General features: G+C 39.3%; 1 protein-coding gene across 4 annotated transcripts in view; it reads left to right on the top strand.

Moving 5' to 3' along the window:
* Positions 1-27296, top strand: part of LOC124110407 — a 97805-nt gene that overhangs the window by 64210 nt on the left and 6299 nt on the right. For 2 of the 4 annotated variants that reach the window (XM_048381191.1, XM_048381194.1), the window contains exons 35-41: positions 636-758; positions 1823-1945; positions 3010-3132; positions 4200-4322; positions 5387-5509; positions 13224-13346; positions 20578-20703. In XM_048381191.1, coding sequence (XP_048237148.1) covers positions 636-758; positions 1823-1945; positions 3010-3132; positions 4200-4322; positions 5387-5509; positions 13224-13346; positions 20578-20703 — 864 coding nt within the window. The remainder of the gene's footprint in view (positions 1-635; positions 759-1822; positions 1946-3009; positions 3133-4199; positions 4323-5386; positions 5510-13223; positions 13347-20577; positions 20704-27296) is intronic. The other 2 variants (XM_048381193.1, XM_048381192.1) reach the window with 1 other exon arrangement.

The raw sequence follows: 27296 nt of genomic DNA, 5'->3' as shown, positions 1-27296 counted from the left end.
GGCCATCAAATGAGTTGAACAACAAATATCTTACAATCTTCGTCTATTTCAAATACACATTGCAAACAAGGAAACATGTCTTGCCGTCCTTTGTAATGTGGGTTAGTTGTACTTTCCAAAGGGATGTACACACGCTGCCTTTTTCATTATAGTTATCAATGTTGTCATGAAAAGATTTGTAATAATTGGTAATGGGAAATCAAAAAAAGTCCATTTAACATGTTTCTCAACAACCACACACACACACACAAACACACACGCGCGCACACACACACATACACGCGAACGCACACGCACACACGCACACGTCAGTGTTCACACCAATATATACTACCAAACAGAAGTTGAACATGCAAACCTAACGGTAATAAATGGAGATGTTTCCTAAGGAGATGGAATCCACTGTTTTACACTGTGGTCATTAAAATATGTTGAAATGATTATTGAAGGAACTCTAAATATTGCTCTTTACGTGCATCTCAACTACTAGACAAAGACGTCAGTGCCCAAGCCAAGGTGATATTTATCAGTGAGCAAGAACATGCCCGTGACTGATATTATGGACCTGCAGTATGTTATAAGTTGAATCAACACAATCTGTAAAGTAAGCACCTTTTGCTCTTGTTTTCGCCAAGGTCGGTGTCATAAAAGACGTTGCCGCAATGGGGGCACTTGCAAGCAGATTGGACCCTTGAAATGGAAATGTTTATGTCGACGTGGATTCAGAGGCAGGAGGTGTAGAAGGAAAGTTGGTGTAGGTGAGTGTCCGTGTCCATGTTTTTATAAACGGAGAATAGGTGACCATTTCAAAATGGCATGTACAAGTTGAGATTAGCTATACAGTCAACACTGTTATATACAGTTAGTTCCGTTATGGTTGTGTAAGGTAAGTTCGTACTTTCATCATTATGTATTACACACACAGAGACTGACAAAACAGATACGAATAGTGCCATACTATCAATGCAGTGTGAATAAAATAATGTGTTCGTAAGACGCTACATGTATACATTACATAACACTTGCACACAGGTTATCCCAATTTTAAATGTAAACTACAAAAGGAAATCTTTTCAAACAGACATGTTTTATGAAGGGTAATTTTAAAGGTCATATTCTGTTTGAGATAATGCAACGCAATTCATGAAAAAATGTATATTATTATTAATAATTATTTAATGTTTGTAGGCCATCAAATGAGTTGAACAACAAATATCTTACAATCTTCGTCTATTTCAAATACACATTGCAAACAAGGAAACATGTCTTGCCGTCCTTTGTAATGTGGGTTAGTTGTACTTTCCAAAGGGATGTACACACGCTGCCTTTTTCATTATAGTTATCAATGTTGTCATGAAAAGATTTGTAATAATTGGTAATGGGAAATCAAAAAAAGTCCATTTAACATGTTTCTCAACAACCACACACACACACACAAACACACACGCGCGCACACACACACATACACGCGAACGCACACGCACACACGCACACGTCAGTGTTCACACCAATATATACTACCAAACAGAAGTTGAACATGCAAACCTAACGGTAATAAATGGAGATGTTTCCTAAGGAGATGGAATCCACTGTTTTACACTGTGGTCATTAAAATATGTTGAAATGATTATTGAAGGAACTCTAAATATTGCTCTTTACGTGCATCTCAACTACTAGACAAAGACGTCAGTGCCCAAGCCAAGGTGATATTTATCAGTGAGCAAGAACATGCCCGTGACTGATATTATGGACCTGCAGTATGTTATAAGTTGAATCAACACAATCTGTAAAGTAAGCACCTTTTGCTCTTGTTTTCGCCAAGGTCGGTGTCATAAAAGACGTTGCCGCAATGGGGGCACTTGCAAGCAGATTGGACCCTTGAAATGGAAATGTTTATGTCGACGTGGATTCAGAGGCAGGAGGTGTAGAAGGAAAGTTGGTGTAGGTGAGTGTCCGTGTCCATGTTTTTATAAACGGAGAATAGGTGACCATTTCAAAATGGCATGTACAAGTTGAGATTAGCTATACAGTCAACACTGTTATATACAGTTAGTTCCGTTATGGTTGTGTAAGGTAAGTTCGTACTTTCATCATTATGTATTACACACACAGAGACTGACAAAACAGATACGAATAGTGCCATACTATCAATGCAGTGTGAATAAAATAATGTGTTCGTAAGACGCTACATGTATACATTACATAACACTTGCACACAGGTTATCCCAATTTTAAATGTAAACTACAAAAGGAAATCTTTTCAAACAGACATGTTTTATGAAGGGTAATTTTAAAGGTCATATTCTGTTTGAGATAATGCAACGCAATTCATGAAAAAATGTATATTATTATTAATAATTATTTAATGTTTGTAGGCCATCAAATGAGTTGAACAACAAATATCTTACAGTCTTCGTCTATTTCAAATACACATTGCAAACAAGGAAACATGTCTTGCCGTCCTTTGTAATGTGGGTTAGTTGTACTTTCCAAAGGGATGTACACACGCTGCCTTTTTCATTATAGTTATCAATGTTGTCATGAAAAGATTTGTAATAATTGGTAATGGGAAATCAAAAAAAGTCCATTTAACATGTTTCTCAACAACCACACACACACACACAAACACACACGCGCGCACACACACACATACACGCGAACGCACACGCACACACGCACACGTCAGTGTTCACACCAATATATACTACCAAACAGAAGTTGAACATGCAAACCTAACGGTAATAAATGGAGATGTTTCCTAAGGAGATGGAATCCACTGTTTTACACTGTGGTCATTAAAATATGTTGAAATGATTATTGAAGGAACTCTAAATATTGCTCTTTACGTGCATCTCAACTACTAGACAAAGACGTCAGTGCCCAAGCCAAGGTGATATTTATCAGTGAGCAAGAACATGCCCGTGACTGATATTATGGACCTGCAGTATGTTATAAGTTGAATCAACACAATCTGTAAAGTAAGCACCTTTTGCTCTTGTTTTCGCCAAGGTCGGTGTCATAAAAGACGTTGCCGCAATGGGGGCACTTGCAAGCAGATTGGACCCTTGAAATGGAAATGTTTATGTCGACGTGGATTCAGAGGCAGGAGGTGTAGAAGGAAAGTTGGTGTAGGTGAGTGTCCGTGTCCATGTTTTTATAAACGGAGAATAGGTGACCATTTCAAAATGGCATGTACAAGTTGAGATTAGCTATACAGTCAACACTGTTATATACAGTTAGTTCCGTTATGGTTGTGTAAGGTAAGTTCGTACTTTCATCATTATGTATTACACACACAGAGACTGACAAAACAGATACGAATAGTGCCATACTATCAATGCAGTGTGAATAAAATAATGTGTTCGTAAGACGCTACATGTATACATTACATAACACTTGCACACAGGTTATCCCAATTTTAAATGTAAACTACAAAAGGAAATCTTTTCAAACAGACATGTTTTATGAAGGGTAATTTTAAAGGTCATATTCTGTTTGAGATAATGCAACGCAATTCATGAAAAAATGTATATTATTATTAATAATTATTTAATGTTTGTAGGCCATCAAATGAGTTGAACAACAAATATCTTACAATCTTCGTCTATTTCAAATACACATTGCAAACAAGGAAACATGTCTTGCCGTCCTTTGTAATGTGGGTTAGTTGTACTTTCCAAAGGGATGTACACACGCTGCCTTTTTTCATTATAGTTATCAATGTTGTCATGAAAAGATTTGTAATAATTGGTAATGGGAAATCAAAAAAAGTCCATTTAACATGTTTCTCAACAACCACACACACACACACACAAACACACACGCGCGCACACACACACATACACGCGAACGCACACGCACACACGCACACGTCAGTGTTCACACCAATATATACTACCAAACAGAAGTTGAACATGCAAACCTAACGGTAATAAATGGAGATGTTTCCTAAGGAGATGGAATCCACTGTTTTACACTGTGGTCATTAAAATATGTTGAAATGATTATTGAAGGAACTCTAAATATTGCTCTTTACGTGCATCTCAACTACTAGACAAAGACGTCAGTGCCCAAGCCAAGGTGATATTTATCAGTGAGCAAGAACATGCCCGTGACTGATATTATGGACCTGCAGTATGTTATAAGTTGAATCAACACAATCTGTAAAGTAAGCACCTTTTGCTCTTGTTTTCGCCAAGGTCGGTGTCATAAAAGACGTTGCCGCAATGGGGGCACTTGCAAGCAGATTGGACCCTTGAAATGGAAATGTTTATGTCGACGTGGATTCAGAGGCAGGAGGTGTAGAAGGAAAGTTGGTGTAGGTGAGTGTCCGTGTCCATGTTTTTATAAACGGAGAATAGGTGACCATTTCAAAATGGCATGTACAAGTTGAGATTAGCTATACAGTCAACACTGTTATATACAGTTAGTTCCGTTATGGTTGTGTAAGGTAAGTTCGTACTTTCATCATTATGTATTACACACACAGAGACTGACAAAACAGATACGAATAGTGCCATACTATCAATGCAGTGTGAATAAAATAATGTGTTCGTAAGACGCTACATGTATACATTACATAACACTTGCACACAGGTTATCCCAATTTTAAATGTAAACTACAAAAGGAAATCTTTTCAAACAGACATGTTTTATGAAGGGTAATTTTAAAGGTCATATTCTGTTTGAGATAATGCAACGCAATTCATGAAAAAATGTATATTATTATTAATAATTATTTAATGTTTGTAGGCCATCAAATGAGTTGAACAACAAATATCTTACAATCTTCGTCTATTTCAAATACACATTGCAAACAAGGAAACATGTCTTGCCGTCCTTTGTAATGTGGGTTAGTTGTACTTTCCAAAGGGATGTACACACGCTGCCTTTTTCATTATAGTTATCAATGTTGTCATGAAAAGATTTGTAATAATTGGTAATGGGAAATCAAAAAAAGTCCATTTAACATGTTTCTCAACAACCACACACACACACACAAACACACACGCGCGCACACACACACATACACGCGAACGCACACGCACACACGCACACGTCAGTGTTCACACCAATATATACTACCAAACAGAAGTTGAACATGCAAACCTAACGGTAATAAATGGAGATGTTTCCTAAGGAGATGGAATCCACTGTTTTACACTGTGGTCATTAAAATATGTTGAAATGATTATTGAAGGAACTCTAAATATTGCTCTTTACGTGCATCTCAACTACTAGACAAAGACGTCAGTGCCCAAGCCAAGGTGATATTTATCAGTGAGCAAGAACATGCCCGTGACTGATATTATGGACCTGCAGTATGTTATAAGTTGAATCAACACAATCTGTAAAGTAAGCACCTTTTGCTCTTGTTTTCGCCAAGGTCGGTGTCATAAAAGACGTTGCCGCAATGGGGGCACTTGCAAGCAGATTGGACCCTTGAAATGGAAATGTTTATGTCGACGTGGATTCAGAGGCAGGAGGTGTAGAAGGAAAGTTGGTGTAGGTGAGTGTCCGTGTCCATGTTTTTATAAACGGAGAATAGGTGACCATTTCAAAATGGCATGTACAAGTTGAGATTAGCTATACAGTCAACACTGTTATATACAGTTAGTTCCGTTATGGTTGTGTAAGGTAAGTTCGTACTTTCATCATTATGTATTACACACACAGAGACTGACAAAACAGATACGAATAGTGCCATACTATCAATGCAGTGTGAATAAAATAATGTGTTCGTAAGACGCTACATGTATACATTACATAACACTTGCACACAGGTTATCCCAATTTTAAATGTAAACTACAAAAGGAAATCTTTTCAAACAGACATGTTTTATGAAGGGTAATTTTAAAGGTCATATTCTGTTTGAGATAATGCAACGCAATTCATGAAAAAATGTATATTATTATTAATAATTATTTAATGTTTGTAGGCCATCAAATGAGTTGAACAACAAATATCTTACAATCTTCGTCTATTTCAAATACACATTGCAAACAAGGAAACATGTCTTGCCGTCCTTTGTAATGTGGGTTAGTTGTACTTTCCAAAGGGATGTACACACGCTGCCTTTTTCATTATAGTTATCAATGTTGTCATGAAAAGATTTGTAATAATTGGTAATGGGAAATCAAAAAAAGTCCATTTAACATGTTTCTCAACAACCACACACACACACACACACAAACACACAAGCGCGCACACACACACATACACGCGAACGCACACGCACACACGCACACGTCAGTGTTCATACCAATATATACTACCAATCAGAAGTTGAACATGCCAACCTAACGGTAATAAATGGAGATGTTTCCTAAGGAGATGGAATCCACTGTTTTACACTGTGGTCATTAAAATATGTTGAAATGATTATTGAAGGAACTCTAAATATTGCTCTTTACGTGCATCTCAACTACTAGACAAAGACGTCAGTGCCCAAGCCAAGGTGATATTTATCAGTGAGCAAGAGTGAGTGAGTGAGTGAGTTAAGATTTATAGTCACATCGGCAATATTTCAGCCATATCGTGACTAAATCAAGTTGGACAGTAATAATACATAAATAAAGACATTAAAATCTGTCGACAAAGGACAGTAAAAACACTAGACCATCACAGATGTAGATTGTAAAACTAGCATAACATAATAAAATTTGTAACAATTCATAACAATACACAATAAAAATGGGCTATAGATCACCAATAGCCAAAGGTAGGACACCATACTAGGTACCATGGGGACTTACGATACTTCTGCTACCTACATGGTAACCCAGCAGGATTTACACCATCGCTCTGGCTACTGGTGATTGTCAGCAAGTTTAAGCCAAATCAGTTAAAAACAACAAGAATTCTACGATTAAAAACATGGAAAATGAAAAATACTTTGAATGAAAATAGGACTTATGTACCCTCTCAGGGGGACAATTATTTTACGCTACTTCAACCCCCTTTGAAGGTACAGCCACTAACAATCACAGTTATATAATCATTTTACCAAATTAAAAGCACATACTTTTTACAATACATATCAAAATTTATCAATCAATTCTATTTCTTTTAAAAAAGCAATAATTAAATGAGAACTTACCTTAAAAAGATCCTTCATAGATGAAACCTGGAAATAATTGTCCCTTGTGATGGAAAAATCAACACAGTCAAGCAGGACATGCTTGACTGTGATTCTTTCATCACAAGGGATACAGAATGGAGGATCCTCACCTTTTAACAAATATTCATGAGTATAACGAGAATGGCCAATACGACATCGTCTTAATACGACTTCTTCAAATCTCGACTGACAGCCCAAGTAGGTATAACCAATATCTGCTTTAATTGCATGTAATTTATTTATACCCACTTGAGTGTCCCACTTCTTCTGCATTAGGTCTTTGATATAGGATCTAATAACAGGTTTATAGTCACTGTATGGTAGTAGAAGTGGTGTCACAGATTTGTTGAGAGCTGCCTTTGCTGCAGCATCAGCCATAGTGTTACCCGTGATTCCAACATGACTGGGCAACCAGCAAAAGACGATGTCGTATTGGCCAGTAGCAAGGTCATTATACAATTCTAAAATATCTAAAATGAATGGATTATGCGAAGAGCTAGATTTGATTGCCTGTAGACACGATAATGAATCTGAAAAGATGATGAACCGTTTACAACCGTACTGTTTATGGATATATTCCAAAGCAGTTAATATTGCCTTGGCTTCAGCAGTGAAAATGGAGCTATGGTCTGGTAAGCGAGATGAGACGGTTTTGGATCCAATGACAGCAGCACTAGAGACTGTGCTGCCGTCCTTGGATCCATCTGTAAAAATAGAACGATGGGATTCGTATTTAGCTCTAACTTGTAAATATTCTTGCTGATATACTAATTGATTTGTGTCTTGTTTTTTAAATTGTGTGAGTGTCAAGTCCACCTCCGGTCTGACAAGTTGCCAAGGAGGGGAAGACAGAAGCCTGAAAGGAGAAATATTATCTAAATCAAGATGTGCAGCTGTAATGTGGGGTTTAATCCGAATGCCTAGTGGTGGGACCAGCTTAGGCTTACTATGAAAAAGGTCTTCGTAATGGGGTTGAAATATACAGTTATATGCAGGGTTTAACGGGTTAGAACGTAATTTTGCAATATATTGAAGCGATAATTTGATACGCCGCTGCTTTAACGATGGTTCATCAGCTTCTACATATAAGCTTTCCACAGGAGACGTTCGAAAGGCGCCAAGACATAGTCTTAGGCCCTGATGGTGAATAGAATCTAATTTTTGTAAATTGCTCTTACAGGCTCCACCATAAACGATGGAGCCATAATCTAATTTAGAGCGGATTAGAGACCGATACAAGTGTAGGAGAGTTGACTGATCACCTCCCTACTTCGTGTTGGCAACAACTTTCAACAAATCGAGAGCCTTCAAGCATTTAGTTTTAAGATAGTTAATATGCGGCTTAAAAGTTAAATGGTGATCGAAAATGAGACCCAGGAACTTGGCCTCTTCTACAACCTTGATAGGAGTGCCATGTAAAAATAGTTCTGGATCTTTGTGGTGTTTGTATTTTCTACAAAAATGAATACAATTGGTCTTAGCTTTTGAAAACCTAAAACCATTTTCAAGACACCATTTTTCGATTTTCTTGAGACACAGCTGTAACTGTCTCTCGATGGTACGTATATTTTTACCACGACATGAAATATTAAAATCGTCCACAAAAAGTGAACCATCAATGGAATCATTTAAAACCTTTGACAGACTATCAATCTTTATGCTAAACAGAGTTACAGACAAAATACTGCCTTGTGGGACACCCTGATCCTGATTATAATGGTCAGACAGGGTGGAACCCACACGAACCTGAAATTGTCGGTCTGTTAAAAATTGGGATATAAATTGAGGCAAACGGCCTCTTAACCCCAAATTATGTAGATCTTTTAAAATACCATGCTTCCAAGTGGTATCATACGCTTTTTCTAAATCAAAAAAGATTGATACTGCATGCTGATTATTTACAATTGCATTTTTGACAAAGGATTCTAAACGTACCAGATGGTCAATGGTACTTCTATTCTGACGGAAACCACATTGTATGTTACTTATAAGATTATTAGTTTCCAAGTACCAAACCAGTCGATTATTTACCATTCGCTCCATGGTTTTGCACACACAGCTAGTTAGTGATATTGGTCTATAATTAGATGCATCACTATGGTCCCTACCAGGTTTAGGTATGGGGACAACTATAGCATTACGCCAAGAAGTAGGAAAATTTCCTGACATCCATATCTGATCAAATATATCAAGAGTGAGTGAGTTAAATTTTAAGTCACATCGGCAATATTTCAGCCATATCGTGACTATCAATAGTTATAGATAATACATACATTGAAACTTGTATAAAAACCTGCCAACGAAGGACAGTAAAATTACTAGATCATCACAGAAAAAGATATAAAACTAGTACGGAATTATAAAAGAGAATAGCACTATACATAACGATACAAGATAAAAACAGGCTATAGATCGCCAGCAGCTGAAGGTAGATCACCATGCTAGGGTCCATGGGGACTTACAGTACTTTTGCTACCTGCATGGATCCCAGCTGGATTTACATCATCCCTTTAGCTGTTGGCGATTATGACAAATTTAGCCAAAGTTAAATGAACATATATACTACTATTAAGAACGTGGTAGAAATAAATAGACTTTGAAAGACGTGGTCTTACATACCCTCTCAGGGGGACAATAATTTTACACTCAAATATATCAAGAAGCGTCTCTAAACATGAATTAGGTAAATGCTTCAGGAGTTGATAATGAATATTATCATTTCCCGTTGCAGTGTCGTGCGCTTGACCAAGTGCAGTATTTAGCTCGTGAAGCGAAAATACCTCATTATAATCTTCTCCATTTTGAGATGTAAAATCAATCCTCTTCTTTTCCTGTTGTTCTGATAAGTTTGAAACTTGGGATCATAATTTGTCGATGAAGAGTGTTTGGCCAGCGTCTCGCCCAATTTATTAGCAATGTCCACTTTATCTGTTAATAAATGGTCACCTTCTTTGAGATGGTGGACAGTTGATTTTGAGCCTTTACCTTTAATTTTTGCAATCATGTTCCACACCTTGGATATCGGCGTGCGAGAATTTATTTTAGAGACATAATTTCTCCAAGACTTACGCTTATTCTGTTTGAACGTACGGCGGGCCTTGGCATTTGTGATTTTAACATGATCCAAATTATGTACAGTTGGATGTCGGCGGAAATATTTCTCCGCTTTTTTCCGATACTTTCTAGCCTGTTTGCATTCTAGATCAAACCATGGTTTTCGAATGTGTGGATTTGCAGAGGACTTAGGAATAGTTATCACAGCAATTTCATTCAACTTATCAGAGAACAACTGAATAGGGTCGGTAACAGTTCTGAACATATCCGGTGTCAATCTATCGGTACAGAGTTCCTGAAAAGAAGGCCAGTTTGCCTTGGTAAAATTCCACCTAGATGTAGGTGGAACATCAGTTGGATTATTCGCTGTTAATATTGAGGGAAAATGGTCGCTGCCACACAAGTCATCATGGACCGACCACGTAAATTCGTTTAATAGATTTGAATCTGTTAGTGACAGATCTAAAGCAGAATAGGTTCCAGTAGCGGGATGTAAATAAGTATTTGACCCATCATTGTAAATGCATAAATTGTTATCAGAAATAAAATCTTCAAGTACTCTTCCCTTTTGATTAACGTTAACACTTCCCCATAATGGGTAATGGCCGTTTAAATCACCCACAATCATGCAAGGCTTAGGGAGTTGATCGTATAAGGATTGAAGATCCGATCTCTGAAGCACAGAGGAAGGAGAAATATACAAAGAACACAGGGTAAATGTAATGTGCAAAGTCAAGCGCACTGCAACAGCCTGAAGATTGGTATGAAGTGAAACAGGGCTGTGGATCACTCCCTGCTTCACCAAAACAGTAGATCCTCCAGTAGCTTTAGCCCCTGGTGGAGAAAAGGAGTGATACGAACTGTACCGACGCAAATCAAAGTTGTCAGTCTCTTTGAGATATGTCTCCTGGAGACATATTGCTGATGGCGTAAAATCTTGAATTAATAAATGTAATTCATTAAAATTGGTCCTGAGACCTCTGCAATTCCACTGAATCAAGTTGAGGGAGCCACTCATGGAGGCTCAACTGGGGATCTTGGTCGTGTGGAATGGTCACTCCCATGTACAGGGTGTGAAGGAGTGACGTCCATATCAAGTGGATCAAACGGATTATGAACCGTTACAGTAGGGTCTAAAGGTTGGGGCACCTCCAAATGCTGGAGAGTCCTGGCCTGTTTTTTTAACTGTTTCTTTTTCTTTTGGTTAACTGTCTCAACTTCTTGCTCAGATGTTGGTTCAGAGGTTGGTTCAGATGGACCTTGTGTTGGCATTTCTGTCTGAGACGCAGATGAACTGGTCTGTGAAGGTGGTGGCATAGGTGTATCACCAAGTGTGACCCGTTGATCAGTCACCCAAGATATGTCTGTTTGACAGGAAATGGATTTTGTCGCTACCTTGGGAACGGGAACAGAAGAAAGTGCAGCAGAATATGAGACAGTAGGATTTTGACTAGGATTGGGAAGTAATTTTTTTGCTTCAGAAAAAGAGATATTGTTTGTGTGTTTAATTTTGAGGAGTGTTGACTGATATTCAAATTTTGGGCAGGACTTTGACGATGCCAAATGTTGTCCATCACAGTTGGCACACTTGATGTCATTGGTGCACTCAGGGTTCTCATGAGCCCCACTGCAACGAAGGCATACATTATTGCGGGTGCAGGTGTTGGCACCATGGCCAAACTGTTGGCACTTAAAACATCTGAGTGGGTTAGGGATATATACCTCAACACCGATGTTAAAGTAGCCAGCTTTTATTGATGTTGGAATAGCAGAAAGTCTAAAGGTGAACAGATATGTATTTGTTTTGATGACATTGTTGTCCTGTTTTCTCGTGAAACGTTTCACGGAGGTAACTCCTTGATGTGTCAATGCTGCTGCAATTTCGTCTTCTGTCATGTAAGACAGACACTTCGCTCGGTCTCGAACAATTCCTCTGCAGGAGTTTAGAGATTTGTGCACTGAAACAACAACCTGGGTGTTAACAAACTGCTGGAGACCCAGCAGATTGACAGATTGCTGTCTCCGTGCACACTCGACAAGAAGTGAACCATTTCTGAGACGAGTTACATTTTTTACCTCTCCACAGACACTCTGAATGCCCTTGGAGACAGCAAAAGGATTAAGTTTGAGAGGATTTCCATCAGAAGAAGATATGACTATAAACCTTGGCCAAGAATTAGCAACATCTTGAGAGACATCTTCATCAGATGACAAAGAGTCCACATGACGACGTTTATTGGTTTTCAATGAACCAGAATTTGGGTTTTGTGACATGGTGTGAGAATAAAATTCAGCACCCCTGATCCCCACCCACCATGGAGTGTCAATAAAAAACGATGCCGCAGAGGAAGCCAGTCTACAACATCAGGGCTACAGGGGTGTTATACTCCAGCAAATACAACACGAATAGCTAAATTTGTCTACCAAAAGAAATGCCCAGCTGGTTCGGCCCATGACAGAACAATGGAGACATATAGAATTCGGAGGTTGACATCACCAGATTGGCCCATGAGCCACCGCCTTCTGGCATAGGACTCTAGGCAAGAATTAGAATTGCATAATTGGGATAACATAATTCATCATAGAAAATGGAGTATTATGATGTATCAAACGTGACAGTTTGCCATGCTCAGGGCATGACGTGACCAGCCGATTGATAGAACCGGGCCCATTCTACCACCCGTCTAGGTGAAGTAAGGGTCGAAGTGGCGTGTTGGGCAAAAGGAACACCGGTTCCTGGCTCCATTGCCCTCAACCACCAGAATCCCGTCCTCCACCGACACAGGGGCGCAACCCACGGCAAACAGGTTGCCCAATTCGGTCGCCTTTTACGACCAGCAATGGGGTGCTGTGGACAAATTCTACCCCGAGTCCACACGGGGGAAGAGCTATTAGCGCCACCCAGCACTCACCACGAGGAGGTTCCTCTTCACGAGTGCCCAGTGAGCAAGAACATGCCCGTGACTGATATTATGGACCTGCAGTATGTTATAAGTTGAATCAACACAATCTGTAAAGTAAGCACCTTTTGCTCTTGTTTTCGCCAAGGTCGGTGTCATAAAAGACGTTGCCGCAATGGGGGCACTTGCAAGCAGATTGGACCCTTGAAATGGAAATGTTTATGTCGACGTGGATTCAGAGGCAGGAGGTGTAGAAGGAAAGTTGGTGTAGGTGAGTGTCCGTGTCCATGTTTTTATAAACGGAGAATAGGTGACCATTTCAAAATGGCATGTACAAGTTGAGATTAGCTATACAGTCAACACTGTTATATACAGTTAGTTCCGTTATGGTTGTGTAAGGTAAGTTCGTACTTTCATCATTATGTATTACACACACAGAGACTGACAAAACAGATACGAATAGTGCCATACTATCAATGCAGTGTGAATAAAATAATGTGTTCGTAAGACGCTACATGTATACATTACATAACACTTGCACACAGGTTATCCCAATTTTAAATGTAAACTTACAAAAGGAAATCTTTTCAAACAGACATGTTTTATGAAGGGTAATTTTAAAGGTCATATTCTGTTTGAGATAATGCAACGCAATTCATGAAAAAATGTATATTATTATTAATAATTATTTAATGTTTGTAGGCCATCAAATGAGTTGAACAACAAATATCTTACACTGTTTCGCCTATTTCAAATACACATTGCAAACAAGGAAACATGTCTTGCCGTCCTTTGTAATGTGGGTTAGTTGTACTTTCCAAAGGGATGTACACACGCTGCCTTTTTCATAATGGATATCAATGTTGTCATGAAGAGATTTGTAATAATTGGTAATGGGAAATCAAAAAAAGTCCATTTAACATGTTTCTCAACAACCACACACACACACACAAACACACACACGCGCACCCACACACACATACACGCGAACGCACACGCACACACGCACACGTCAGTGTTCACACCAATATATACTACCAAACAGAAGTTGAACATGCCAACCTAACGGTAATAAATGGAGATGTTTCCTAAGGAGATGGAATCCACTGTTTTACACTGTGGTCATTAAAATATGTTGAAATGATTATTGAAGGAACTCTAAATATTGCTCTTTACGTGCATCTCAACTACTAGACAAAGACGTCAGTGCCCAAGCCAAGGTGATATTTATCAGTGAGCAAGAACATGCCCGTGACTGATATTATGGACCTGCAGTATGTTATAGTGAGTGAGTGAGTGAGTTAATATTTAACGTCACATCGGCAGTATTTCAGCCATATCGTGACGAGAACTGGTATAAAATACAAATATTTGAATGGATTAAATATCTGTCATCGAAGGACAGTAAAAATAACTAGAGTATCACAGTTTTGATTTTAAAACTAGTTGAGAACATTAAAAAGCATACATTTTCAATCAACAATACAATATAAAAATGGGCTATAGATCACCAGCAACCAAAGTTAGGCCACCTTACTGGTGACCGTGGGGACTTACAATACTTTTGCTACCTGCACGACTCCCCAGCAGGATTTACACCATCCCTTCAGTCGCTGGTGATTATATGCAATTTAGCCAATACTTAAAATAAACAAATATTCTACGTCTAAAACTGTGGCAAGAATAAATGCACTTTGAATGCTGTGGTCTTACATAACCTCTCAGGGGGACAATAATTTTACGTTACTTCAACCCCCTTCAAGGATACAGCCACTAACAATCTCAGTCATCAAATTTATTTTACCAAGTATAAAAACTATATTATATACAAAACATATCAATCAAAATTTATGTAACAATTCAATTTCTTTTAAAAAGGCAATAATTAAACGAGCATTGATACTAAATAGATCCTTTAAGGATGAAACTTTGAAATATTTATCCCTTGTGATGGAAAAATCAACACAATCAAGCAGGACATGCTTGACGGTGATTCTCTCATCACAAGGGATACAAAATGGAGGATCCTCACCTTTTAAAATATATTCATTTGTATATCTTGAATGGCCAATACGACATCGTCGCAGAATGACCTCTTCAAATCTGGACTGACAGCCCAAGTAGGTGTAACCGATAGTTGGATTAATTTCTCGTAATTTATTTATACCCACTTGGGTGTCCCACTTCCTCTGCATTAGATCTCTGATATAACATCTTATAACAGGTTTATAGTCACTGTAGGGTAGAAGAAGTGGTGTCACAGATTTGTTGAGTGCTGCTTTTGCAGCAGCATCAGCCATTGTGTTACCAACGATACCGACATGGCTGGGTAACCAACAGAAAGCGATGTCGTATTGGCCAGTAGCTAGATCATTGTATAATTCGACAATTTCGAGTAAAAGTGGATGTGTACTGGACATATTGTGAATAGCCTGAAGACATGAAAGAGAGTCTGAAAATATTATGAACTTCTTATGCTTAGATTGATTTTGAATGTATTTAAGAGCTGTTAAGATGGCGTGTGATTCTGCTGTGAAAATTGAACTGTCATGTGGCAACCTGAACGAGAGTGTTCTGGATCCAATGATAGTAGCGCTAGCAACCGCGTCACCATCCTTGGATCCATCGGTAAACATAGATTTGTATGTATCATAGTTAGTTCTCAGTTGATGGTATTCTTGTTGATAAATTAGTGGATTAGTTTGTGATTTCTTTAGTTTTGTTAGTGTCATGTCTACCACTGGCTTTATCAGTTGCCAAGGGGGTGAAGACAAAAGGTGGTAAGGAGAAATATTTTCAAGGTGTAAATTCGCATCAGAAATTGCAGTTTTCAATCTTATTCCAAGAGGGGGAATAAGAGAAGATTTCTTTTGGTAGAGGTCCTCATATAGGGGATGAAAAACGCAATCATATGCAGGGTTTGACTGATTTGAAGATAATTTGGTGATATACTGTAAAGATAATTTTAGACGTCTGAGTTTTAGTGATGGTTCATCAGCCTCTACATATAAACTGTTAATGGGAGAAGTTCTGAAGGATCCAAGGCAGAGCCGTAGTCCTTGGTGATGTATAGAATCGAGAATTTTAAGATTGCTTTTGCATGCACCCCCATAAACGATGGAGCCATAATCCAGTTTTGAACGAATGAGAGATCTATATAGTTGGAGGAGGGTCTTCTGATCACCTCCCCACTTTGAATTGGAAACGACTTTTAACAAATCAAGTGCCTTCAGGCATTTAGCTTTAAGGTATTTGATATGGGGTTTAAATGTCAAATGGCTATCAAAAATAAGTCCTAGGAATTTGGCTTCCTTTACAATATTGATAGGCGTGCGATCCAAATACAGTACAGGGTCTTGATGTGATTTATATTTGCGACAAAAATGTATACAATTTGTCTTGGCTTTAGAAAATTTAAAGCCATTTTCAAGTGACCATTTTTGAATTTTATTAAGACATAACTGTAATTGTCTTTCAATTGAATGCATATTTTTACCACGACAAGACATGTTAAAATCATCCACAAAAAGCGACCCATCTATGGAATCATTTAAGACCTTAGACAGGCTATTTATCTTAATACTAAAAAGTGTAACAGACAAGATACTGCCTTGTGGGACACCCTGATCCTGATTATAATGATCAGACAGGGTTGAGCCCACGCGGACTTGAAATTGTCTGTCAGTTAAAAATTTGGATATAAATTGAGGCAAACGACCTCTCAATCCAAAATCGTGCAAGTCCTTTAAAATACCATGTTTCCATGTAGTGTCGTAAGCTTTTTCTAGATCGAAAAAGATAGACACTGCATGTTGATTGTTTATAATTGCATTTTTAACAAATGACTCTAATCTAACTAAATGGTCAACAGTACTCCGGTTTTTACGAAAACCACATTGAATAGTTGTGATTAAATTATTGGATTCCAAGTACCATGTCAATCTATTGTTGACCATGCGTTCCATGGTTTTGCAAACGCAGCTGGTCAGTGATATGGGTCGGTAGTTTGAGGGATCGTTATGATCACGTCCAGGTTTTGGAATGGGAACAACGATGGCATCACGCCATGATGAAGGAAATGAGCCAGAGGTCCAAATGTCATCAAATATATTTAACAAGGTTACTAAACAAGGTTCTGGTAAATGTTTCAGGAGTTGATAATGTATATTATCAGCTCCTGAAGCAGTATCGTGAGCCTGCCCAAGGGCAGTATGGAGCTCATGAAGAGAAAATACTTCATTATAATCTTCCCCATTATCTGAATTAAAATTAATAGTTTTCTTTTCCTGCTGTGTTTTGTACTTCTGGAATTGAGGAACATAGTTAGACGAGGAAGAATGTTTAGCTAAAGTTTCACCAAGTTTATTAGCAATATCGGACTTATCAGTTAACAATTCATTCCCATTTTGAAGATGGTGGATACCAGATTTAGATCCCTTACCTTTAATCTTTTTGATCATGTTCCATACCTTCGATAGCGGCGTACGTGAATTTAGTTTCGAAACGTAAGCTTGCCAAGACATGCGTTTATTTTGTTTAAATGTACGTCGTGCCTTGGCATTTATGATTTTGAATTTATTTAAATTATGAACCATAGGATGACGACGGAAATAATTCTCAGCCTTTTTCCGTGCCTTCCTAGCTTGTTTGCAAGTATCATTGAACCATGGTTTACGGATGTGTGGATTTGCAGAGGACTTTGGAATACATTCATCAGCTATATTATGGAGTGCATCAGAGAAACATTTGACAGGATCAGGAACATCTAGAAACAGTTCAGGTGTAAGTCGGTTTGCACAAAGATTTTCATACAAAGGCCAGTTAGCCTTATTGAAATTCCATCTTGATGATGGAGTAACGTCAGATGGGGTCACAGACTTAAGAATGGTAGGGAAATGGTCACTTCCACAGAGGTCGTTGTGGACTGACCACTCAAACTCATCAAGCAAATCTGAATCTGAAATTGACAAATCAATGGACGAGTATGTCCCAGTACCAGGATGAAGATATGTTTTTGAATTATCGTTGAAAATACATAAATCATTATTTAACATAAAATCTTCCAGCAACTTTCCTCTCGTGTTGGTATGTGCACTGCCCCATAAGGGATTATGCCCATTTAAATCACCCATTATGATGCAGGGCTTTGGTAGTTGGTCATAAAGGGCTTGGAGATCAGTTTGCTGAAGAGAATATGACGGAGGAATATAGAGCGAGCACAAAGTGAGTACGATGTGCAGAGTCACACGAACTGCAACAGCCTGAAGAGCGGTATTAAGGAGAACTGGGCTGTGAAGAACACCCTGCTTTACTAATACTGAAGAACCTCCAGTGGCCTTAGCCCCTGGGGGAGAAAAGAAATGGTAGGAAGTATAGCCTCTTATGTCAATTTGATCTGTAGTTTTCAAGTATGTTTCCTGAAGACATAAAGCTGATGGTCGAAAATCTTGATGTAGTAATTGGATATCATTATAGTTATGCCGTAGTCCTCTGCAATTCCATTGAAGGATATGACTTGAGCAGCTCATGGCGGCTCAACCGGGGATCGTGAGCGGGAGGAGTGTCCACTCCCATGGACTGGCTGTGTGGGAGTGACATCCATCTCCAGAGGTGCATAGGGGTTATGAACCTCAACAGATGTTGTAATAGAAGGCATCTCCATGTGTTGGAGGGCCCTGATTTTTCGAAGTTTCTTTTTTTCGCTGTTAGATAAGTGGGCTTTGCCCACTGGTTGGCTGTCGGGTACTAATTCTGGTTCCGTCTGAGACGAAGCTGTGGCAATCAGTGGATCACTATTGGACCTATGATGTAAAGTATCAAGGGTAACCTGGTCATCCTTGATCCACGAGATGTCAGTTTGACAAGAAATAGATTTTGTCGAAGGTTTAGCAACTGGAGTTGGGGAGGATATTGCTGCTGAGTATGTTTTTACAGGAGCTGGAGCTACAGATTGTACTAATTTCTTTGCTTCTAGGTAGGTGACATTGTTTGTATGTTTTATTTTCAAAATTTTGGACTCAAATTCAAAAGTTGGACACGATTTGGAGGAAGCCATATGCTCACCGCCACAGTTGGAGCACTTCATGTCACTAGAGCAGTCTGATGTGTCATGAGCTCCACTACAACGGCAGCACACGACTGCCTTGCCACGACAGAATTTGGCACCATGACCAAACTTTTGACATTTGAAACATCGAAGTGGATGAGGTACATAAACCTCCACTCCAATGTGAAAGTATCCAGCTTTTATAGAGTTAGGGATTCTAGGTAGGGAGAAGCTGAAAAGGTAAGTTTGAGTATTTACAATGTTGCCTTCTTGTGTTTTCCTTGTGAAGCGTTTAACATTGGTGACTCCTTGGCTTTTCAGTTCAGCAGCAATCTCTTCCTCGCTCATGTCGGAAAGACAGCGAGCTAGGTCCCTGACAATACCTCGGCTAGAGTTCAGTGTCTTGTGCTCGGAAACAAAAACCTGAGTATTAACAAACTGCTGTAAGCCCAGCAGATTGACAGATTGCTGTTTCCTTGCACATTCCACCAAGATGGAACCAGTCCGAAGGCGTGATACATTTTTCACTTCTCCGCAGGCACTGTGAATGCCCTTAGAGATAGCGAACGGATTTAATTTCAATGGAAGTCCATCAGAAGAAGATATGACTATAAACCGAGGCCAAGCATCCTTTACTTCAGGCGAAACTTCATCATCTGACGAAGTTGACTCTACATGTCGACGTTTGTTTGTTTTGCTAGAACCAGAAGTGTTTGTGTGAGACATGGTGAGATAATATGGTTCAGCACCGCAGCTCCCCACCCGCCACCGAGTGTCAATGAAGACGGTGTCGCAGTGGAAGCCAGCCTGCAACACCAGGGATACAGCGGTGTTATACTCTAGTAAATATCGACTTGAATAGCTATGAGATCCAAAAGAAGAAGTGTCAGGCTGGTTCTGCCCATAACACTGTTCCCAAGAAACACAGAATTCAGAGGTCTCTATCACCAGATTGGCCCATGAGCCACCGCCTTCCGGCATAGGACTCTAGGCAAGTTAGGATATCAATACGTAGTTTATTCCAAGTCCAAAATATAACATTCTTGAAAATCCAGGATGTGCAGAAATAATTCTATGCACAGGGCTTGGCATGACCAGCCGATTGATAGAACCGGGCCCATTCTACCACCCGTCTAGGCGAAGTAAGGGTCGAAGTGGTGTGTTGGGCAAAAGGAACACCGGTTCCTGGCTCCAGTGCCCTCAACCACCAGAATCCCGTCCTCCGCCGACACAGGGGCGCAACCCACGGCAAACAGGTTGCCCAATTAGGTCGCCTTCTACGACCAGCAATGGGGTGCTGTGGAAATATTCTACCCCGGTTCCACACGGGGGAAGAGCTATTAGCGCTACCCAGCACTCACCACGAGGAGGTTGCTCTTCACGAGTGCCCAGTATGTTATAAGTTGAATCAACACAATCTGTAAAGTAAGCACCTTTTGCTCTTGTTTTCGCCAAGGTCGGTGTCATAAAAGACGTTGCCGCAATGGGGGCACTTGCAAGCAGATTGGACCCTTGGAATGGAAATGTTTATGTCGACGTGGATTCAGAGGCAGGAGGTGTAGAAGGAAAGTAGTACGTGTAGGTGAGTGTCCGTGTCCATGTTTTTATAAACGGAGAATAGGTGACCATTTCAAAATGGCATGTACAAGTTGAGATTAGCTATACAGTCAACACTGTTATATACAGTTAGTTCCGTTATGGTTGTGTAAGGTAAGTTCGTACTTTCATCATTATGTATTACACACACAGAGACTGACAAAACAGATACGAATAGTGCCATACTATCAATGCAGTGTGAATAAAATAATGTGTTCGTAAGAGTGAGTGAGTGAGTTATGATTTTACATCGCATCGGCAATATTGCAGCCATATCGCGATGAGAACAAGTTTATTATTATAAAAATACCTGTCGACAAAGGACAGTAAAACAGTAAGGGAATTATCACAGTGTAGACATAAAACTTACCTGAGCAATATTAAAACAAAGAAGTTTTCAGTGTAGTAGTTATTTGAAAGTAAAACCAGGCTATAGACCACTTGTAACCAAACCTAGACCACCTAGCTGGGGATCATGGGGACTTACAATACTTTTGCTTCCTGCATGATTCCCAGCAGGATTTATGTCATCACTTTGGTCACTTGTGGTTGTATGAAATATTAACCAATATTAAAAATTAAAAACACAATCAAGGAATTAAAACACTAGTTGATATTAAGTACTTCAATATAGATGGAATTATGTGCCACAGTCAGGGGGACAATAATTTTACACTACTTTAACCCCCTGAGTGGCACCGCCTTCATACATTTCAGTTGACAAGAATATCCAACTATTCTAAAACAATTCAAAATTTATCAAATAATAGTATTTCTTTTAAAAATCCGAGTATTAAATGAGCACTGGTATTATAAAAAAGATCCTTTAAAGACGTTGAATGATAATAGTTGTCCCTTATGAGAGAAAAATCAACACAGTCAAGCAAAACATGCTTGACTGTGATTCTCTCATCACAAGGGACACAAAATGGAGGATCCTCACCTTTTAAAAGATACTCGTGTGTACATCGACTGTGTCCAATACGACATCGTTGCAAAACAACTTCATCATGTCTCGAATGGCAACCCAAGTAGGTATACCCTATTGTTGGTTTTATAGCATAAAGTTTGTTTAGACCTACTTGGGTGTTCCACTTAATTTGCATTAGATCTTTGATGTAGCATCTAATTATTGGCTTGTAATCACTGTAAGGTAAAAGAAGTGGTGTGACTGATTTGTTGAGTGCTGCCTTTGCAGCAGTATCAGCCATAGTGTTACCAGCAATTCCAACATGACTGGGCAGCCAGCAAAACACGATGTCGTATTGGGCAGTGGCGAGGGTATTATTCAATTCTAAAATATTAAGAATCAGCGGATGATCTGAAGAACAATTATGTATGGCCTGAAGGCATGACAAGGAATCAGAAAAGATGATGAACTGTTGAGATGATTGGTTTTGAATGTATTCCAATGCTATAAGAATAGCATTGGCCTCAGCTGTAAAAATAGAGCTAGGACCAGGAATTCTCGAAGACACTCTTTTAGATCCAATGACAGTGGCACTTGAAACTTTGCCATCATCTTTTGAACCATCGGTAAAAATAGATCGATGAGAATCATATTTTGACCTTAATTGGGCATATTCTTGTTGATATACCAATGGGTTTGTGTCAGATTTCTTAAGGGTAGTTAGTGTTAGGTCTACCTCTGGTTTAACTAGTTGCCAAGGAGGTGTAGACAGTAGCCGGGTAGGTGAGATAATAGAAAGATCAATATTAGCTGCTGTAATATGTGGCTGAATTCTGAACCCTAGAGGAGGAACAAGTTTTGGTTTTGATTGAAATAACTTGGCATAAATGGGATTAAACACACACTCAAAAGCTGGATTCGAAGGGTTTGAGTACAATTTAGTCACATATTGTAATGAAAGTTTGATTCGACGTTGTTGTAGAGATGGCTCATCGGCCTCTACATATAAGCTATCGACTGGTGATGTTCGAAAGGCTCCAAGACAAAGTCTCAGGCCTTGATGATGTACTGAATCTAATAATTTTAAGTTGCTTTTACAGGCCCCACCATAAATGATAGAGCCATAATCGAGTTTGGAACGGATGAGAGAACGATATAAATGAAGTAGAGTAGTCTGATCCCCTCCCCATTTTGAATGAGAAACGACTTTCAACAAGTCAATTGCCTTCAGACATTTAGTCTTCAGATATTTTATATGTGGTAAAAATGTGAGATGATTATCAAATATAATACCCAAGAACTTGGCTTCCTTGACAACTTTAATAGGAAAACCAGCCAAAAATAGTTCAGGGTCTTTATGCGGTTTATATTTGCGGCAAAAATGGATACAGTTTGTTTTGACTTTGGAGAACTTAAACCCATTCTCTAGACACCATTTCTGTATTTTATTAAGGCATAATTGTAGCTGTCTCTCAATAGTGTGCATATTTTTACCACGACAAGATATATTAAAATCATCTACGAAAAGTGATCCATCCACTGCATCACTTAAAACCTTTGAAAGACTATTGATTTTAATACTAAATAGAGTAACTGACAAAATACTTCCTTGTGGCACACCCTGCTCCTGATTATAATGGTCAGACAGGGTTGAACCCACTCGGACTTGAAATTGCCTGCCGGCTAAAAACTGTGATATAAAATGTGGTAAGCGGCCTCTCAGACCAAACACGTGTAAATCTTTTAAAATGCCATGCTTCCAGGTAGTGTCGTAAGCTTTCTCAAGATCAAAAAATATTGACACTGCATGTTGTTTGTTAACAATAGCATTTTTCACAAACGATTCCAATCGTACTAAATGATCAATAGTACTTCGATTTTTGCGGAAACCACATTGAATATTTGTGAGTAGTTGATTGGTTTCTAAGAACCAAACTAATCTATTATTCACCATTCGCTCCATGGTTTTACAGACACAACTGGTTAAAGATATAGGACGGTAATTTGATGGATCTGTATGATCCCGACCAGGTTTTGGGATAGGGACTACAATGGCATCATGCCACGAAGGAGGAAAATTCCCCGACGTCCATATTTGGTCAAATATATCTAAAAGTGTTTCTAGACATGATATAGGCAAATGTTTCAGGAGCTGATAGTGAATATTATCAGCACCAGCCGCTGTATCATGAGCTTGCCCTAGGGCTGTAAGTAGCTCATGGAAGGAAAACACTTCATTATAGTCTTCCCCGTTATCAGAGTTAAAATTAACAGTTTTCTTTTCCTGTTGTTTCTGATATTTTATGAATTCAGGGGCATAATTAGATGATGATGAATGTTTTGCCAATGTTTCACCAAGTTTATTGGCAATGTCTGATTTATCAGTTAATAACTGATCACCTTCCTTAAGATGGTGAACAGAAGACTTTGATCCTTTGCCTTTAATTTTTGTTATCATGTTCCAAACTTTGGATATAGGAGTACGGGAAGTTATTTTGGAGACGTAGTTCCTCCAAGATTGACGCTTATTTTGTTTATAAGCTCGCCTGGCTTTTGCATTTGTAATTTTTACTTGATCTAAGTTATGAACTGTGGGATGTCGGCGGAAGTACTTTTCCGCTTTCTTCCTACACTTCCGTGCCTGTTTACATTCCAAGGTAAACCACGGTTTGCGAATATGAGGATTTGCAGAGGACTTAGGAATTGTTTGATCAGCTATTTCATTGAGCTGATCTGAAAACAACTGAATGGGATCTTCAACATTTTGAAAATGATGAGGGATTAATTTTGCAGCACACAATGTTTCATACAATGACCAATTGGCCTTTGTAAAATTCCACCTGGACGTGGAGGTTTCAGGATTCGGGTTCACAGATTTAAGAATGGTGGGAAAGTGATCGCTTCCGCAGAGGTCATCATGGACCGACCATTCAAACTCGTGAAATAGATTTGAGTCTGTGAGAGACAGATCAAGAGCTGAGTATGTACCAGTGGCAGGATGTAAATAGGTGTTTGAATCATCATTACAGATACACAAATTATTATCAGAAATGAATTCCTCAAGTATTTTCCCTTTAGTATTTGTGGTAACACTGCCCCAGAGGGGGTTGTGTCCATTCAGATCACCCACGATGATACATGGTTTGGGGAGCTGATCATACAGATTTTGAAGATCAGATAGTCGAAGCAAAGTAGATGGAGGAATATACAAGGAACACAGCGTAAAGACAATGTTCAAAGTTAAACGAACAGCAACAGCTTGAAGATTTGAATTGAGCGCAACAGGGCTGTGAATCACGCCCTGTCTAACCAAGATAGACGACCCCCCAGTTGCTTTGTCACCTGGGGGGGAATATGAATGATGACAGTTATACTGTCTGATATCAAATTTATCTGTACTTTTTAGGTATGTCTCCTGAAGACATAAAGCAGACGGTTTAAAATCCTGTATCAATAATTGAATGTCATTAAAATTGTTTCTAAGTCCTCTGCAATTCCATTGTATCATATTGGACAATTGAGTCATGGAGTCTCAATTGGGGATCTCACACGCGAACGTGAGGACGAATTACTCCTACTGTCCTCTACAGACAGAGTTACCTCCATGTCAAGAGGCTCAAAGGAGTTGTGAAGAGATAGTTCTGGGGACGAGGCTGCCGGAGATGTTTGTTTTCTATTTAACTTCTTTTTTTTCTTTTTCTCAAGTGAGCTGTCAAGTGGTTCAGTGTTTTTGTTATTTTCTGGGACAACTGGGACAACTGTGTCAGGCTGACTAGCAGTCAGAGTATCCGTCTGAGTGACAGTCTGTGTTGAAGTCTGGGTTGCTGAACTGGTCTGATTATCAGAAGTTGGTGGACTGATTCCAGCGGTATTAAGGGGCTGATCAGAATGGACCCATGACAGATCCGTTTGGCATGAGATTGATGCAGTGACAGTAGATATAGTTGCAGAACGTGTAACTGCGGCAGAGTAAGTAAGATGTGATGGAGTAGCGGATTGTTTAGTGAACAGCTTTCTTGCTTCTGCAAAAGAAATGTTATTTTCATATTTCATTTTATTGATTTTTGATTCAAGTTGCCAAACAGGACACGACTTGGAAGAAGACAAATGTTGGCCACCACAGTTTGCACAAACAATGTCCTCCTCACAGTCTCTACCCTCATGGCTGCCAGCACAACGATGACATTTGACAGGTTTAGCACATGATTTAGAACCATGGCCAAAGGTTTGACATTTAAAACATCGGAGGGGATTTGGGATATACATATCCACTCCGATATTAACATAACCAGCTTTGATTGATTGCGGTAAGGAAGAACGCGCAAAAGTGAACAGGTAAGTATGAGTATTCGTGACAACTCCATCGGTGATTCTGGTGAAACGTTTTACAAACGTAACACCTTGATCATCCAGTTCAGAAACAATTTCTTGTTCCGACATATCTGACAGGCATCGAGCTCTGTCGCGAACAATTCCCCGACACGAGTTCAGTGTTCTGTGCACGGACACAGCAACATCAACATTGGCAAACTGAGTAATTGATAAAAGATTCAGAGATTGCTGTCTCCGTGCACACTCCACAAGTAGGGAGCCAGACCGAAGACGGGTTACATTTTTGACTGCACCACAGATTCCAGAAACAGCTTTTGAAATGGCAAATGGGTTCAGTTTTAATGGTTGATGATCATCAGCCTCGATTACCAGGAAGCGAGCCCAAAAATCATTGTTTTGAAAAACATTTTCAGTTAAACTGTCATTTTCCAGTCTTCTCTTTTTTTCACGATTTGAACCAGGTATTTGTTGCGCCATAATGACAGGAATTTATTCAACACCCCTGTTCCCCACCCGCCATCGAGTGTCAAAAAGGACGATGCCGAAGAGGAAGCCAGTCTACAACACCAGGGTTACAGGGGTGGTATACTCCAGTAAATACAACACGAAAAGCTACATTTGTCTACCAAAAGAAATGCCCAGCTGGTTCGGCCCTTGACAGAACATTGGAGACATATAGAAATCGGAGGTTGACATCACCAGATTGGCCCATGAGCCACCGCCTTCTGGCATAGGACTCTAGGCAATAAGTATATTGGCATAAGTTGGAAGATCATATTACATCAGAAAACTTGTTGAATATGATATAGATCTAAAGTGGCACTTTTCCATGCACAGGGCATGGCGTGACCAGCCGATTGATAGAATCGGGCCAATTCTACCACCCGTCTAGGTGAAGTAAGGGTCGAAGTGGTGTGTTGGGCAAAAGGAACACCGGTTCCTGGCTCCATTGCCCTCAACCACCAGAATCCCGTCCTCCACCGATACAGGGGCGCAACCCACGGCAAACAGGTTGCCCAATTCGGTCGCCTCGTACGACCAGCAATGGGGTGCTGTGGAATTATTCTGCCCCGGTTCCACACGGGGGAAGAGCGATTAGCGTTACCCAGCACTCACCACGAGGAGGTTGCTCTTCACGAGTGCCTTGTGTTCGTAAGACGCTACATGTATACATTACATAACACTTGCACACAGGTTATCCCAATTTTAAATGTAAACTACAAAAGGAAATCTTTTCAAACAGACATGTTTTATGAAGGGTAATTTTAAAGGTCATATTCTGTTTGAGATAATGCAACGCAATTCATGAAAAAATGTATAATAATTATTTAATGTTT

Source organism: Haliotis rufescens, unplaced genomic scaffold (genome assembly GCF_023055435.1).
Source record: "Haliotis rufescens isolate VD_foot unplaced genomic scaffold, xgHalRufe1.0.p SCAF_36, whole genome shotgun sequence".
Lineage (NCBI taxonomy): Eukaryota > Metazoa > Mollusca > Gastropoda > Lepetellida > Haliotidae > Haliotis > Haliotis rufescens.
The sequence above is the reverse complement of the archived record's forward strand: the minus strand, read 5'-3'. Positions and strand labels throughout refer to the sequence as shown.